The 16,586-nt window shown below is 38.2% G+C and overlaps 1 protein-coding gene across 4 annotated transcripts in view; it reads left to right on the forward strand.

The window, feature by feature from the left end:
* LUC7L (LUC7 like) overlaps positions 1-14,600 on the forward strand; it is a 40,433-nt gene extending 25,833 nt beyond the window's left edge. For 2 of the 4 annotated variants that reach the window (XM_072602057.1, XM_072602076.1), the window contains 6 exons: positions 2,579-2,722; positions 7,769-7,945; positions 9,367-9,455; positions 10,571-10,600; positions 11,919-12,121; positions 12,669-14,600. In XM_072602057.1, coding sequence (XP_072458158.1) covers positions 2,579-2,722; positions 7,769-7,945; positions 9,367-9,455; positions 10,571-10,600; positions 11,919-12,087 — 609 coding nt within the window. In that variant the 3' untranslated portion in view covers positions 12,088-12,121; positions 12,669-14,600. The remainder of the gene's footprint in view (positions 1-2,578; positions 2,723-7,768; positions 7,946-9,366; positions 9,456-10,570; positions 10,601-11,918; positions 12,122-12,668) is intronic. The other 2 variants (XM_072602047.1, XM_072602067.1) reach the window with 1 other exon arrangement.
* The last annotated feature ends 1,986 nt before the right edge of the window (positions 14,601-16,586 follow it).

Consider the following 16,586-nt stretch of genomic DNA (forward strand, 5'->3'; position numbering starts at 1 on the left):
AATCTGGAATGTGTAGCACTCATGAAGACTGACTGCTGCCTTCATAACTAATAATAATCAAGGTCCCTCAATGGTTTTCACTCACTGAAGTAAATTGCAGAAGCAGCATTAATGATTAGAGAATGTAACGACCATCCTGCCTTGTAAAATCTTGTTCACTAAAACCCAAAATAACTTCGTGTACTGTTTAACTATTTACAACCCTCTATAAATTTAATGGGAAAGAAAAAATGAAAGCCTTAAGCTAGTTGCAATAAGTGAATTAGTAGGGATAACCCATTCTTACCAGATTTTAATTCCAACCAAATCAGTTTATTGATGATTGTTGAATTCACAATAAAAAAAGAAAATTTAAGAACAACAGCAAAAACACACCTTAGAAAAATTTAAGCCATGTTGTATGTAGCCTTTTATATGTTAGAGTGACACTGAAGTTATGTGGATATGTTGGTGAGTGTGCTTGATATAAACTAATGAAAAATAGATGAGCTTTAAGGCTTAGAAACCAGCAAACGAACAACCAAGATCCCAGAATTTCACATGCTGTGTTGATGTGCCCTTTCAGGTCTGAACCAGTTGGCCACTCAAGAAGAAAAAAAATGATCCTTGTATTCTATTAGTAGTGTTTCTGTTCTCCTGAAGAGGGAGGAAGGGTTTTTGAAAATTTGAGAAAAGCAGGAGGCAGACTTTGTCAGTTTGGAAATCTTCAAGGTGTATTAAGCTGCTTATTAGTTAAAATTGAAGGAATACCCTTGAGACTCAGATGTTTGAAGATGTACATTATCATATATATAAGGTAAAGGTAGAAAGGTGCAGATTGCAGATGAATTTTCATAGGGTTGCTTATTTTTCATGAATAGTCAAGCATTTAATGAAAGAGATCCTAGCAACTTAATCAACCTCCCCCTTTTTAAAACATGTGAGAAAAATGAGGCCTAAGAAGGGGAAAGCAAGTTGCCTTAAAAGAGTATAAGGAAGTGTTATTCAAACATTACTTGTTAAAGAATCTTTAGCAGAAGTTTTTAAAGTAATGATTCATTGGCATTGCCAAGACCCAGCTCTCAGTTATTTATTATATATGTATATGCATACACACACACAAAATTGATGCCTTTCATATTTATATTACATTCATTTCTAAACACATCTTTCCTCTAACAGAAGAGTTGAGAAAATGTACCTTCCTCCCCTTACTTCAGAGGTGGGGGATCATGGGTGTGGAATGTTGATCATATTTTGAGAAGCAGTTAATATGTTAGTTAGTTTTGCCGAATTGTTTTTTCCTTTTCTGATCTTTGTTATACACAAGGAAGGGGAAAACAGTCATTCTGCAAAACCAGTCTTAATTGAGTTGGATAGAGTTTAGTGGATGAAACACTGTTAAAAAGTCACAGATTCTTGAACTATTCAGGTATTTTAATTATACCCCCAAGTAAATATGTCCCTGATTGTTGCCATTTTTAGGACTCCCTAGATTCCCAGAATAATCTAAAGAGGCATGAGGTAATTGTGATGTAGCAAGACTATTGAATTTAGAGTTGGGAACTGTGTTCAAACCCTGAATCTTCCACTTTCTGCCTTGTGTGACCCTTGAACATGTCCCTTTCAGTTTTAAATGCTGTGAGTCAATTATGTGTTGTTAGAAATACAGTTTGCTTTTTCTTTCTCTTTGGGTAAAGTCATGGTTAATGGCACTGTTTCTTTTCAACAGAAAAGAAGTGTTTCCAAGAGTAAAGAATCCTTTTCAGCAGAAATTATCTATAATTTATCAGTTCTCCTTGTCTTTGCCATTATGTCATTGCTCTTTTCTGATGCTAGAGTTCTGTCTGAAGTAGGAACTGTTAGATAATCATTGTGTGTAGTGGTGAAGCAAATTAGTAGAGTCCATGCATAGTGCATCACAGAATGTTAGAGCTGGAAGGAACATCAGAACTTATATATAATCCAACTTAGAACTCAGTGATCACCTAGCCATTTTACAGGTAAGGAAACTAAAGCCCAGGGAGAATTCACTTTCCCGAGATTATACAGTGAGTTTCCACTGGAACCCCAAATTCTTGATTCCCCAGTCATAACGTTCTTTTTTGCTATGATGACTTTCTTTTTTGCATTAGTGATTTTTCATCTTGGAATAGGGGAAGAGTTAAATAGTGCTGAGGTAAAAACTGTTCAGTAACATGTGATCTTGACGTGTTGTTGAAGAAAACCAGTGTATGTGTTTTCATTGTATGTTTTAACCCTCGACAAATGACTTTTTTATGACAGTTAACTAGTGAGAATCAGAATAAGGTTGAGCTGTGATTGGAGGGGTTCGGGTTTACCTGTAAAGCAGGCATGGTGAACAAAGACTAAATTGGGAATAGCAGAAAAACTGGAATACACTTTAAATTCAAAGGCTCCACAATTGACGTTTGTCTTAGGAAAGGAAAAATTCTATTCTTAATATTATTAAGCCACAGTATCATTCTTGGGATTGCTTCCATATGACCACTATTCCTTGAACTCATTCCTGAGATGCAGTAGGAATGTTGCAAGAGGTTTTCAGACTTGTGTTCACAATTCTTCTTTTCTTCTCTAGGCAGAAAAAGTACATGAATTGAATGAAGAAATTGGCAAACTGCTTGCTAAAGCTGAACAGCTGGGAGCCGAAGGAAATGTAGATGAATCCCAGAAGATCCTTATGGAAGTGGAGAAAGTTCGAGCAAAGAAAAAAGAAGCTGAGGTTTGTTAGCAATTCTAACACTCTCAGAAGGGCTTCAGGGCCGATAACATGCCTCCTTTTATCTGAGAAAATGGAAGCTCAAGGAAACATGACCAGTGAAAAAGTCAAGCAAGATTCAAACACAAGTCTCCTGATTACTAGTTTGTTCTTTCTGTTATACTGTCCTACCATTGATGCAAGGTACTCATAACAGTAGCCTTGTAAAGAGTTTGACGTGGTGGGCAAAACTAATGTCATCTTAGTCTACATTGTTAGATATATAATGTCCAGCATGAGGGCAACTAGTGTTATCCTTTTCTTAAGCTACATCTAGGAGATTATAGTTCTGGAAGGAAACTTCATTTCATTCCTGAGCTGAAATGGGTTATGTGTGAGTGTGACAAGTCTAAGAAGCGTCATCATGTTTTAAGAGGTTGCAAAGCAGGATCTAGAGCTCATGACCCTAAAGAAGAGAGAGACTTGGGGATGGGCAAGGAAATGTGTTTTCAGATATTCAAAGGTCTTTTTGGCAAAAGAGGAATTCAGCTTCTTCTAGTTAGCTGCAGAAGGAAGCACGAGGACCATTTAGTAGAAATTATAGGCAGACAAATTTCAGTGTATTATTAGAAGTTCTTAATATAGTGGTTTGAGAAAAACCTTTTGGGAGGTAATGAGTTTCTCATTGGGTGTCTTCAAACAAACTGTATGAGTACTTGTTGGAGATAGTGTCTCGAATGTTCTTGTTTTGATCATCATGGAGATCATCTCTGCCTAACTCATGTGAGTACACAATTTAGGTATGGGAACTGCTCAGATGAGAAGATTCATGCTCTTCTGGAAAAGGATAAGCTCAGAGATCTCTGGAGGCACTTCCTCAGACTTCTCTCCCCAGCCATCCCAGAGCTTGGGCTGTGATTTCCTTCCAACTTTAAGAATATTTGAATTTGGGTTTAAGTACTGCATTGAGGGAGTGTCTTCATCAGGAGTTTCCTACATCAGTGAATCACAGGGCTGGTAAGAAAACAACAAAAACTAGCTTTGTGTTATAGGCTTTTTGCTTTGTATTTCTTTTCCCCCAGAAAGATGAAGGCCTGGGTAACTGAAGTGTGGCTTGTCAATATTCTGTGCCATATTTTTGTTAGAATGTGCAGTGGGTGAGATCAGGGTTCAAATAAGGACTTGATTTCTGATGTCTTTCTTTTATTTGGTTAGTATGTATTATCAGTTGTCTTGAAGGGAAGTATACAGAAGATTTTCCCCTTCTTAAATTCTGTCTTTTGTGAAAGTTACTGACATATTCTCCTAGATTTGAAAATCAAAGGTGATGAATCTCTGTGCCTTCTGTATTCAGTATACCACTTGAGCTTCAAAAGACCTATTTCTTTGATAGTTGTTCATACCGTAATTATATCTAACTATTCCTCTTAATGTTCAAGGCCAGTGTTGGAAATGCCATTTTTTTTTTTCTATTTTCCTATTTGCTTGTTTTATAAAAGCACTTGTTTTTTGGAAGTCTTTATTAAAAAAAACTGGTGTTGATGTAGAATTTCATGTTTATAATGCCATCTTGTTTGAATGTCACACTCTATAAGGTTGTGGAAGATCCCCATTTCATAGATGAGTAAACTGAGACACTGATGACCATTGGTCTTTGTATCTAGTACCTCAACTTCAGGTGTTTTTTGTCATTTAATGGTAGTCAATAAAGTTCACACAAAACTTTATAAAGGCAGTTACAACTAGCTTAATCTTATGAATGCTAAAGAAACCCAAGTAGGTTTGATATGAACAGGATATGACTTGCCCAAGGTCACACAATAAGTGGTTGAGCCGGGCCTTGAAATCCTGGTCTTGTTCCATGACTACTTTCAGCATGTTCATTGTGCAAGTTGCAAGTTTTGTATTATCTGTTGATCTGCTTGCAGTCCAGTTTAGCAAATCTTTGCCGATTAATCTACTTTTCTCTAGGTTCTGCAGGGGTGCAAAGATCTTTTTATTATATCTGTATCTGTATATCTTATATATTCATATATAGATATATCTAAATACCAAAGGTATCTTTATGCCATACTGTAGCAAATGCTTCCAGTCTTTGTGAGGTAAGGCCAATTTTGTTTTTGGAAAAAAGACATCTTTGTTATTAATGTATCTTAAAGGAATGATGTTTTTGGTCTTCGCCAACTACTGGAATTCCTGGGAAGTTTTTGGTTCTGATTTTTTTTTTCTGGCAGAAATGACTTGAGGAAATGAATTGGTATGAAGTTGCGATTATATAGGTAGTAAGTGGCTTGGTACCAGTACTTCTGATCAGTTTAGGATGCATAGGCATCTGGTGAATAATGAGATATCACTCATTCATCGGTGGGTATAAAGACTGATGTCATTTCATATTTCTGTTCCTGAGGAACTTAAATTGTAGTAGGGAAGATAAAACTAGTATATGAAAATCTTTTAGACCGTATAAAACAAAGTGTCGTATCCCTTCAGAGAAGGGAGAGATCATGATCATATCCATTTGGGAACATGAAGAGTCTTTGCAAAGGAAATGACATTTGGGAGTGCCTTGTCCAGTGCTTTGTTTTGGAAAGATTATTCTCTATGTTGATTGGGTTGGTATGCTGAGTAGGAAAATGGTGGGAATAGGAAGAGACCAGCCAGAGATTTCTGTGACACAAAGATCCCATGATGGTGATTCAGGTGAGAGATAGCGAACTAGGATCTTGGCAGTGGGAGCAGCAAGGGAAAGGAGGGGAGAGAAATTGCAGGGGTAGATTCTGGTGTTCCTTGATACATTGTTGACTGGAAGGATGATGGTACAGTGAATAGAAGTTTGGGAGGCAAGATACTGAGTTCAGTTATGGATGTATTGACTTTGAAATGTTGGTGAAATATTTGGATGAATATGTCCAACTGAGAATTGAGAATGTGAAACTAAATCTCTTGAAGGAGAGATTTTTCTTAGCCATCTTAATCAATGTGGTATTTTAAAGTTTGGGAGTGAATGAAATGCTGAAGAAAAGGGCCCAGGACAAAACTTTAGGGGAATATGTAGATTTTAAGCTTGGGGAAAAATAGAAGAATCTGAAGTTCGAGGAGTTACAGGAATTAGAGGAGGTGTTTGTTATTTGCCAGGTACTATGTTTGGTGTTGGTGAGCAACGCAAAAATGCAAGTGCCAGCTCTCAACAGACTTACGTTCTATGGGGGGAGATAACATGTAAGTGTGTATATGAAATATTATTTTAAAAAATTATTTTGTTTGTGGAAGAAACTAGGAACTGGAGAGGATTGAGAAAGACTTGAGTAGGAGGTTAGACTCAGGCATTTTAGGCATGAGGGAACAGTCTTTGTAAAGGCACAGAAGATGCTGGGGTGTTGTCTGTGAGAAACAACAGAAAGGCCAGGTTAGTTGTCTAGGAAGGGACAGGCCAGTTTAGGTTGAAAAGAGCAGATCAGAAGTTTCCGTGACTGTTAATAGTCTGTGAGTAGTTGCTATACTTCCAGCCAGAGTAAGATGGGAAGACCATCAGATTTGGCAGTTTAGGAATTACTGTAAAATAGAAAAGACTGGTATGGGTGACAATGGAAGGTGACAAAAAAGTCCTTTAGCACTTAGGAGATTATCTTTGAGTGTTAAACTTGTGTGGCCATGGTAGGAGCTAGATTGCAAGAAATGAAAGGAGTGAGTAGTTGGTATATAAGTAGTAAATATAAACTACTCTTGAAGTTTGTCAGCATGAAAGGAAAGAAAAGTGACAGTAGCTTTCAGGGAATAGAAAGATTGTATTCAGTATAGATTTAAACTGTATGTTTGCTGGCAGAAGAGAAAGAGCAAAGAAGAGAGATGATTGAGAGAACCCAGATCCCAGAAGGACTTGCATGTGAAAGGAATATCCTTAAAGAAAGGAGGGAAGGAGCAGTTGGGTGGCAGAGTGGGTAGAGTACTAGACTGCAGTGGATAAGAGCTCCAGCCTTGGAGTCAGGGAGACCTGAGTTCAAATTTGGCTTCAGACACTTGATACTCACTAGCTGTGTGACCCTGGGTAAGTCACTTAACCCCAGTTGCCTCACCAGAAAAAAAATAAAAGAAAGGGAAGCTAAAGAAGGATGTAAGAAAAATTGGAACAATAGAACCCCTATCAGACTACTGAGGAAAGTCAGGAATCAGCAGATCCCAGTCTGGACTTGGAACAAATCTTTCCTCTTCACTGTTTGCAAAATACTTTAAAGTGTGCAACATGCTGAATAAAAGTATTCTTACCATTGTCTGATGGTTTTCAGTAGAGCTATCCTTAATATTTGGTGGCATTAGGAGAAAAGCTAGCTCAATACAGAGCCCATCTATATTCACTCATTCATTAATATCTTTCGCCTTTATGCTTAAGATCTCCACTGCTCCTCTGATTTTAATGAAACGTTCTTCTCAATACTCAAGTGTTAATATTTGAAATCTGGTTGACTGGTAGGATTACTACCAAGATGATCATTTTCCAGAGAAGTCAAAGAAGAAGGACCAGTAGGGTCAACTGGGTTGGTTGATGAGAAGTTTGCTGAGCATTGGGGTCTCTCTTTAAAATGTTTGTGTTGGAATAGGAGGGAACATCATCTAAGTGATAAAGAGTGGGCAGTATTGGCTTATGGGGAATAGGAAAGATTTGGGGCAGCTGCAGAACTCCAGGGAATTAGCAGAAAGTTAGAGGAATTGCTTAGTAGCAAGTGCTGGCCCAGGTGAGATTAGATCACTTGTGTTGACTAAAGAGCCTTTCAACATAGCCTTCTCCAGCATCAACTAGGAGCAGCATAAAGTGCAGAATGCAGTTTGTGAAGAGCACATCACAGAAGTCATTGCTAGAAGGGGTCAGACCAGATAGAGGAGAAGCAAGGGAGTTCAGAATGGGAATGGTGGCCAGGAGAAGAGCAGTAGGAAGAGTGCCAAGGGCCCAGAGGGCAAGAATCTTACGACAAAGGACAATTTCAAAAGAATGAGAGTGGTCGGTGGAAGGTAAGAGAGGTGGGAATTTAAAGTTTGAAATCTTGAGTCAATTTCTTTCACCTTCTGTTATCTTAGGAAGAATATAGAAATTCCATGCCAGCCTCCAGTTTCCAGCAGCAGAAACTTCGAGTCTGTGAGGTGTGCTCTGCATATCTTGGTCTCCATGACAATGATCGTCGTCTTGCAGATCACTTTGGGGGCAAATTACACTTGGGATTTATTCAAATTCGTGAGAAACTGGATCAGTTGAGGGTAAGTTTACTATATTATCTGTTAAGAGGAGGTCTTTTCCTTCTTTTCAGTTCCTTTGAATTATGTTTGGTTTCATTGGAGCCAAAATCATAAGAATGAAACCCTAAACCTTTCAGACCTCTGTAATGGGGTGCTTCAGATTTGATACTAAAAATAGTCAGCTTTGAATATTCCTGTTTTTAAGTTAAACCTTCTCATGTTCCTTAAGTAAAAGAATGGCTAAATACTTTCAAACAACTGACATTTACGTACAACTTCCTTCAGAAGTTACAAGAACAATGCTCCAGGGTAAGTCGTTCTGTGTCATCTCCATTTTGTAAGGATCAGGTCACACAGGTAGTAAGTAGAAGTAGGAGCTTAACTAATGACCACAACGTCAGTGTTTGCTTTTTCCTCGTTAGGCCACATTGTCCTTATTCTGTTACTTAAATACTTAAAATTGGTGGACTTTTAAAAAATTTAAATATAAATATCAGCTACTGAGTATAAGGAAGGACCATTCACTTTTAGTTTTGTAGGAGCACCTCTGGGGTCTGTTAATACTGGCACATCGCGGCACCCCTGGCTTCTTCCTATTTTTGGTTTCTAAGGCACAGAAATAGACATTTTGGTCAGAGAATGCCTGTGAAGAGACTGGTTACCCTACCTGTTTTCATATTGAGGCCACAGCCTTTCTGTCCCACTTCACCAGATCACTAGTTTCAGTCTGCTTGAAAAGTAGGACAGGAAGAAAATAAAGGATAGACTCCTTTTACTCAAGTTAAAGCAAAGCTTTGATTGAGTTTCTGGTAATGAGTTCTCTCACAATAAAACTTCCTACCTTTTTGCGCTGACTGGCAGCTTTATGTACTCACAGGTTTTGTCCTAGCTCAAAGTAGTTCACAAGTACACTTTAAGCTGGCTTCTCTTTTTGGTTAAAAGCAGACAGTTTTCCATATCTTCTTGCCCTGTGTGCTTCCTTGGGGGCAGGTTATTGGTAAGATTTTATAGGCAACTCAGCACCAGAAATTTCATAGTACCCCTACAAGAGGAAGGTATAGAATCTTTCAAGAGGTTGGGTTGGTTTAGGAATGTTATCACTTTGAAGGACTGTCAGTCAGTGAGCATTGATGATGGGCCTGCTATGTGCCAGGCACTCACCAAGTACTGAAATAGTATGAATTAGGTGACTGGGAAATTTGTTCTACCCCTAGAGTGTGACGAAATCTAGAAATACTTGTTTGTTGGATTGATTTTTATCATCATGAGTTTGTGAAATTTGCCTGGAAAAATTGACTTCTTCTGGATAACAGTTTCTTAGTCTTTTACTTAGGAGAACAAAGACCCTTAAATTCCTAAATTCTTGTAAAACCCTTCTTTTGGTGGGTTTTTGTCTCTAAAATTTCACAATATTTAAATCTCACAAGTGTCTCTGCTTTTAGAAAACAGTGGCAGAAAAACAGGAGAAAAGAAATCAAGATCGTTTGAGGAAGAGAGAAGAGCGAGAACGTGAAGAAAGAATGGGCCGAAGGTGAGTTTTAGCAGTCACACTTCAGAGAAATCAGTGGCACATAGGTCAGTTCAGAAGAAATTGTGGTTTTAACAGCTTCTCAGAAAACATGAGTAAGATTCTGCAAATTTAATGTACCAAAAATTTAATAAGTTCTTATTAGGCACTAGGGATCCAAAGATGAGAAGACTGTAGAGCTTACAATCAGATGTGTAGGACACCTTTGCAAATAGGTATGACACAAAGTAGAGTGAGATAAGAACAGTGGAAAGATTTTTTTCTGTTGAGCAGATCACACAGGATCCAAGATTCAGAACTAGAAAGGACCAAAGAGGTTGAATTTAATCCCCTCTTCATTTTACTGATGAGGAACGGCCAAACAAAGTGTGACTTTCCCAAGGTCACATACATAGCTAGTACATAGTAAGTGGCAGATAGGATTTGAATTAGGTCCTTTGATACTAGATTTTTCACCTTTTGTACTAGGATACAGCAGTGGTAACTGCTACCTTTCAGACCAGGAAGGTCTTTGTGGAGAGAAGACTTGAGAAGAAACAAGGAAGGAGAGTAATTCAGTCTTGTGGAGTGACCTGTGAATTTAATCTGGCAGAGAGGCAGGACAAGTTGGGGAAACAGTTGTTCTAATAAAATGCTTAAAGAGGAATAATGGGAAAAAAGAGTGAAGGCTAAGCTGATTTTGAAGTCATGCATGTTTATGGAGCAAACAGCAAATTTAAAGCAACAAAATAGTGTTTAACCTCCCTTTGATTTTATCCTTTCTCGTTTCTGCATGTTTTATCCCCAGAGGAAGAGTGAGGAGATAAAATTGTTCTGTAAACAGAAAAGATTTGTAAAGTCAAGAGACAGTTAATGTGGTATCATTTAAACTGCAGTTGGTAGAGTTGAGTTTTGTAAGTTTTGAGTTCCAAACTCTTTTCCTCCTTTGCTCTCTCCCCTCTTCATTGAGGAGGCAGGCATTTTGATATAGTTTATACATGTGCATTCATGGCGAAGCATTTCCACTTTAGTCATGTTCATAACTTTTAGAACATAACTAATTGCTTTACTGTAATTTTCTTAATGGAGTTACTTATTATATAGTTCTTATAGTTTGCATATTTTTCTCTTTTTTTTAGGTCTGGATCAAGAACTAGAGATCGAAGAAGGTGGGTGTGTTGTATATGTATGGTGAGATTTTCTCCTTGTTGTGAATAGAGGGAGGGGAGAAACAGAGACGGCATCACTTAATAATAGGGGAACCAGTAATCTGTTGATGAACAGGAGGAACAGAATAAGTCGGAGGACATGCTTTAGTGCTGGCTGGTGTTCTATTTCCCAGTGCAAATAATAATGACATACCACACAAGTATGCTCTATCCTAAACTTTTTAGACTGTCTATAGGAATATTTTATGGAATATGTAGAATATCGTGGATGAAATATTAGGTAATTAGGAAAAAAGGAACACCAGATATAAGGAAAAAGGACAAATAATGGGACAAATTGACAGAATACAGAGAAATCACTAGAAGATGGTGTTAAGGGGTTAGATCTTAGACCTAGGGCACCGTGAATTTGGCATTCACCAATGACATGGAGTCCCAGATTTAGAGGAGAGTTCAGAAGTCATCTAGACTAAAGAATCTGAGCATGAATTGCTTCTGTAACATCTTTGTTGTTGTTGATCAGTCATTTCTGGCTCTTTGTGACCCTTTTGGGGTTTTCTTGACTGGAGTGGTTTGCCATTTCCTTCTCAAGCTCATTTTACAGATGAGGAAACTGAGGCAAACAGGGTGAAATGACTTGCCCAGAGTCACACAGCTAGTGTCAGAGGCTCAATTTGAACTCCGATTTTCCTGACTCCAGGTCCCGCCTTCTAGTGACTGTTCCATGTAGTTGTTTTTCAAACCCTGAAGTGACAGGAAACCCACTACTTCCATAGGAAACCATTTCCTATGCTTTACTATATCTTTGTTAAAAAGCTTTTTGATATCCTATTTCTTGCCTTCTCAGTGAGTAGGAGAAAAGGGGGGTGGAAAAAGAGAATTAGGAACTGAAAATTAAAATTTTTTTTAAGAAAGTTTTTTGATATATGATTTAGCTTTGATCATTGGTTCCATTACGTGCTAATTTTGTCAGCAAGGTAAATAAGCATTAGCTCTGGACCTGGGAATGTACTCAAGGCTATTAATTTTTATATAAAATAGCTTGAGGTATAGTGGGAACAGCACTAAATTAGAGATTGAGAAGAATTGAGTTGAAATCTGACTGTGCTATTTATCCATTTTGTGCCTTTAGGTAAGTCACTTCATTTCTGAGCTTCTGTTTCCCCATTTTGTATAATGAGTGAGATACCTGCTTTGCTCATTAGCTCATTGGGTTGTGAAGCTGAATTGAAATTAACATAAAGTACAAGCTGTGTAAATGTGAGGTATTATTTATTTTCAGACTCTATAGCTTTGGGTTTTTGCTACCTCTAACTAGGTCACGATCTCGGGACAGGAGGCGAAGGCGGTCAAGGTCAGGCTCCCGTGAGAGGCGAAAGTCCCGGTCACGATCTCGGGACAGACATAGGCGCCACCGAAGCCGCTCACGTAGCCATAGCAGGGGTCATCGTCGAGGTTCCAGAGACAGAAGTTCGAAACACAAGTAACTACTCTGACTCCTTCACGTAGCAGCAACCAGGAGTGAGCTCCTTCTCTTTGTGTTACCAGGGTCATTGGGTCCTAATAGTTTTTAGTCAGGAATTTTGACCTGGGGGTTTGGTGAGGTTAACTGAAATAAAGACTCCGTGTGCAAAAGACCTGAATTAATTCCTTGCCAGTTAACCATGAAAGTGTTTGGCAGTGTGTGGGAGAGGGCGGAGATGAATGGGGTTTGGAGGATGGGCAGTGTTCGTGGAACATACATTATGTGATTGTCAGGAGTCGTATATCTTGTGAGTGGATTGATCTTTTAAGTAGATGATCATCTCAGAAGCAGAGTGTGAGTGCATGTCATAGGCCTAGAATTTAAGTTCTGAACAGAGGCTAGTGTGGTCAAGCATAAATGCTCTGACATCAAATTAATGGGAACCTTCTGCCTGAATTTTGTCACTACAGAGGGTGTAATCTGTACTTGCCCTTTGTCCCACTGCATATGATTTGCTAATAGTTACCTATAAAATCAGCAGGGAAACGATCTTCTCATCGAAACTTTTTCAGCTTCCATTGATCGATTGTTTCTATTTCCTAGATCTAGAGATCAATCTTCAAGAGAGAAGTCCCAGGATAAAGAGAGGAGGGAAAAGAGCTTTGCTGGAAAAGGGCATGAGGGTACAAATGGCAACGCTGGTTCAAAGAGATCAGAAGAAAGAGAAGCTGGCGAGATCTGAACTCACACTCTGTGTTGCACTGTAAATAGTCTGATAAACATTCTACACAGCCTAAATTTACCATTTATATTTGCTGAATACAACTCATCTTTTGTAGTTTTAAATTTTTATTGTTTTGAAGATAGCTGTGAGTTTATAGAGATACAGAGTTACATACCGTTTACTGGAATTTTGTTTAGTAAGAATATAAGAAAACATGATCTGATGGATTGTCTTCAGTATAGGCCAGTGACACCCATGTAACTTGTTGGTTGCCTCATCCCAATGAATGCAGCAGTTAGCCCCATGGTCAGAAATATAATCATTTCCCCTCCCCCAATCCCACCTCCATTTATGTCCTTTAGAAAACATTCACTTTGACCTTTCAGAGACTTGAATTATATAAGATTAGTTGATAACATTACTACCACTGGTGCTGAATTTGCAATTTCTGTTAGGTTTATACACAGAAGAATCAGGAGTTTGAAATATATAGCCACTTCATTTTTGAGTTTCTGTTATCTGGTGCTTCAACTCCAGAATATAATTACTTGTACTCCCCATTTATACACCTTTGCTTTAGAAACATAACCAGAGTACCTTGTGTACCTTATGGGTGGGGTACACTAAATCACTTACAATTTTCTGATTTTAAAAGCCAGAATCAGATTTGACTATAAATTTGGTTCTTCTGTTCATTCTTTATTTTGTGGATCCCTCCCAGTTAAAACATAAATTCATAATGCGCCTATAAAGATCCTCCATATGCTGAGTTGATTTTAGTACAGCACAGGTTGACCCCTTTAAAAAAAATCATACAACTTTAGCACAGATCTTGTGGGATTGTGTCTTTACCTGAATTCTACAGTGTAGTCTCTTTGTTTACCACTTATATTTGGGACAAAGATAAATCAATAAGTAATCAAATTATATATCCAGAAATTCACCTCAGTAGGGGCACTGTTTAAAAGTTGGTGCTGTGAATACCTTGGCTACTAGGGTTTGTTTGTTTTTTTAATTCTTTGAAATACTATGTGAATTCACATAACTAATCTCTTCATCTTGAATTGATTTCTTGTTTCTTAAGGCAGCCAAGAGACTGCAGTCTCATAAATTTATCCCACAGGCTAATTTTAATTCCACAAAGCAGTTATTTTACCAAATGAATATTTTCAAATTGGTGAACATGTTATTTGTAGATACTGCAAAAATTTCCATTTTTTAGTTTTAAGTGGGGAGGCGATTTTTGAGGAGCTGAGCTTCTAAATAAACTTTTTTTCTTTTTAACATAGGCCCTCCCACCTTAAGATTCTGTGGTTATACAGGAGCTGTTCTTGGTCTGTTTGGTCTTACTGATGCATGTTTAGCTATTGCAGGAATCTAGTTCTGTTTTTTCCAACAACTATTACATTTTAATTATGGGTTATTTGTAGTCTCTACTATGTTCAGGGTTCTCCTTTTCCATGTATTCCCTGTCCACCATGGCCCTTCCCTCCTGCTCCCAACCCCCAAGGAGAGGACAGGCTTATGGCCATGGTATGTTTTTCTTTCTTGAACAAAATGGACCTAATGTCCCAAAGCTTCTGATAACTGATTCCACATTAAAAAGGCAGTGATAGAATGGAACCCACATTTACATCGATTTGTTGTCTGTGCAACATTTTGCAAATATCATGACAACTGGGAGTTGTTTCTTTTGTGGCACCTTTGCTTATGAGGAGTTTTGGTCTAAGTATACAAGTGTAAGTAAGTAAAATCCGCTGTTCTCTTGCCAGTTTAACTCACATTAAAGATTTATGTTTATGTTGCTTGGAGTAGAACTTGGATAATTTCTTGTTTAGCTTTTTATTTTAGCAGGAGACATTCTTTGCTTTTATTTCTGGAGATGTATAATTGAATTTGGTAAGTCTTGTATTCCAAGGAACTGTAATTTAGGGGATGTTTACTGCATGCTCTGAAGAGCAAGCTGTCTTCAGTTGCCAATAAGATTACTTTCTTTACATCTTGTCCTAATGTTTAGTGATTCTGTGGGTTATTAGATAGTTTAGGAAGTTACAGTAATAAAACAGGGAAGACAGGAGATTTCTGTTAAATCCCCATATATTGTATTTAATGTTTCTGAGAATGCCTGGCCCTCCTGACTTTTCCACATTTTCCCAGTAATGAGACTGATCATTCTTGACAGGATTAGTTCTTCAAAAGTCTCAAAAACCATGGGGATATTAAAAGCCAGGAGTCACAGCCCAGAGCTCTTCTTACTTTTCTACCCTAAATATCAAAAGATTTTCATCAGGAAAGGGACCTAAGAGATCTTTAAATTCCAAGACCTTCATTTTAGAGGTGAAATACTAATACCCAGAGAAGGTATGTTAAACTTGTCCAAGGTCACACTGTAAGCAGAGCTACAATTTTTAACTCAAGATACTCTGATTTTTTTATTATTGTTTTCAGATCCATGTATCTTAGATATTTTCCCCTCCTTCTCCCCTACCTGCCCATTCCCTCCCTAAGATGGCATACAATTTTATATAGGTTCTACACATACATTCCTATTACATACATTCTCACCTTAGTCATGTTGCATCTGTATGGATCCAGAAAATCAGGAAAGGGTTTTGCTTATCCCATGATTATCTGTTTAGGTGGAAAAAGATTCCTGGCCAAGCAGACTCTAGGTGTACTCCTCTCACTCCTTGGAACTATGCCCTTTTCTTTTGTGTGGGGTATTAAATAGGAAGTGTCAGCAGAATAAATCCTTGGCCACTACCTAAGGACCGATACTGTGCTAGGTAATGACAATACAAAGATGATGAAGTAGTCCTTGCCCTCAAGAACTTTGCATTCTCATGGAGAAAGCAGTTTGCAGGTGTGTGAATATAAACAGATACAAGACCTTCCTGGGGATGAGGGCAGGTGGAGGGGCACTCAGTGGGCAAACTATGCAGAAGTTGGCACTTGAGCTGAGGCTTAAAGGCTAAACCAAGGATTCCAAAAAGGCCAGGAAGGAAGGAAAGAGAATCTCACTTAGGCATCCTTCAAGCTGATGGTCTCACCCCTGGAGTTTTAGAGCCTTCATGAAGCCTGAAACCTTTTGTTAACTTTATTCTGTAAGGAGTAGCTGTGAAGGAAGGTAATATAAGGTTAGTTGGGTTTGTAAATATCTGTCATCTCACTGGGAGTTAGGGAAATAGGCACAGAATATTAGCTCCGTTTTAGTTTGATACTTAGTGTTACTTAGGACTGCTGGAACTCTAATTTTCTCATATGTAAAATGAATAGATAATTTGTGTGGTCCTGTCATTATATTTGAGCAGTGATTTCATTGTGTGACTACTTTTTCAATCAAGTGCCAGCTGTGTGCCAGGTTAGTAAGAAAAAAGTTACAGGCCCTGTGCTCCAGGAGCTTATACCGCATGCAGTGAGTACATATGAAATGGTTACAGCAATAATAGGAGATGAGGAGAGGCCTCACAGAAGTTGGACTTTGGAGAAAACCAGAAAAGTAGACATGAGGATGTAGAAAATAATAGTGCTGTCATGCACGTGTCAATCCCTTTTTGCTTTGAGCTACAATAGGCAAAATGGTGGTCATTTCAAGGTCTTAGTAGGTTGCTTCCCTCTTTTGCTTCTCATCAAACCCTTTTCAGCCTAGTGGAGTCTTCCAGACTGTGCTGTCAGAATCTTTTAAGGACTCGGTCATCTCCATGCTGCAATGAAGTCTTAGAGTTAAACTTCTATGAATTTGCTTTGTTTTACAAAATTAAGTAATTTGCCTCCTCACTTGCTACCAACAAACATTA

The sequence above is a fragment of the Notamacropus eugenii genome, chromosome 1, assembly GCF_028372415.1.
Source record: "Notamacropus eugenii isolate mMacEug1 chromosome 1, mMacEug1.pri_v2, whole genome shotgun sequence".
NCBI classification, from domain to species: Eukaryota; Metazoa; Chordata; class Mammalia; order Diprotodontia; family Macropodidae; genus Notamacropus; species Notamacropus eugenii.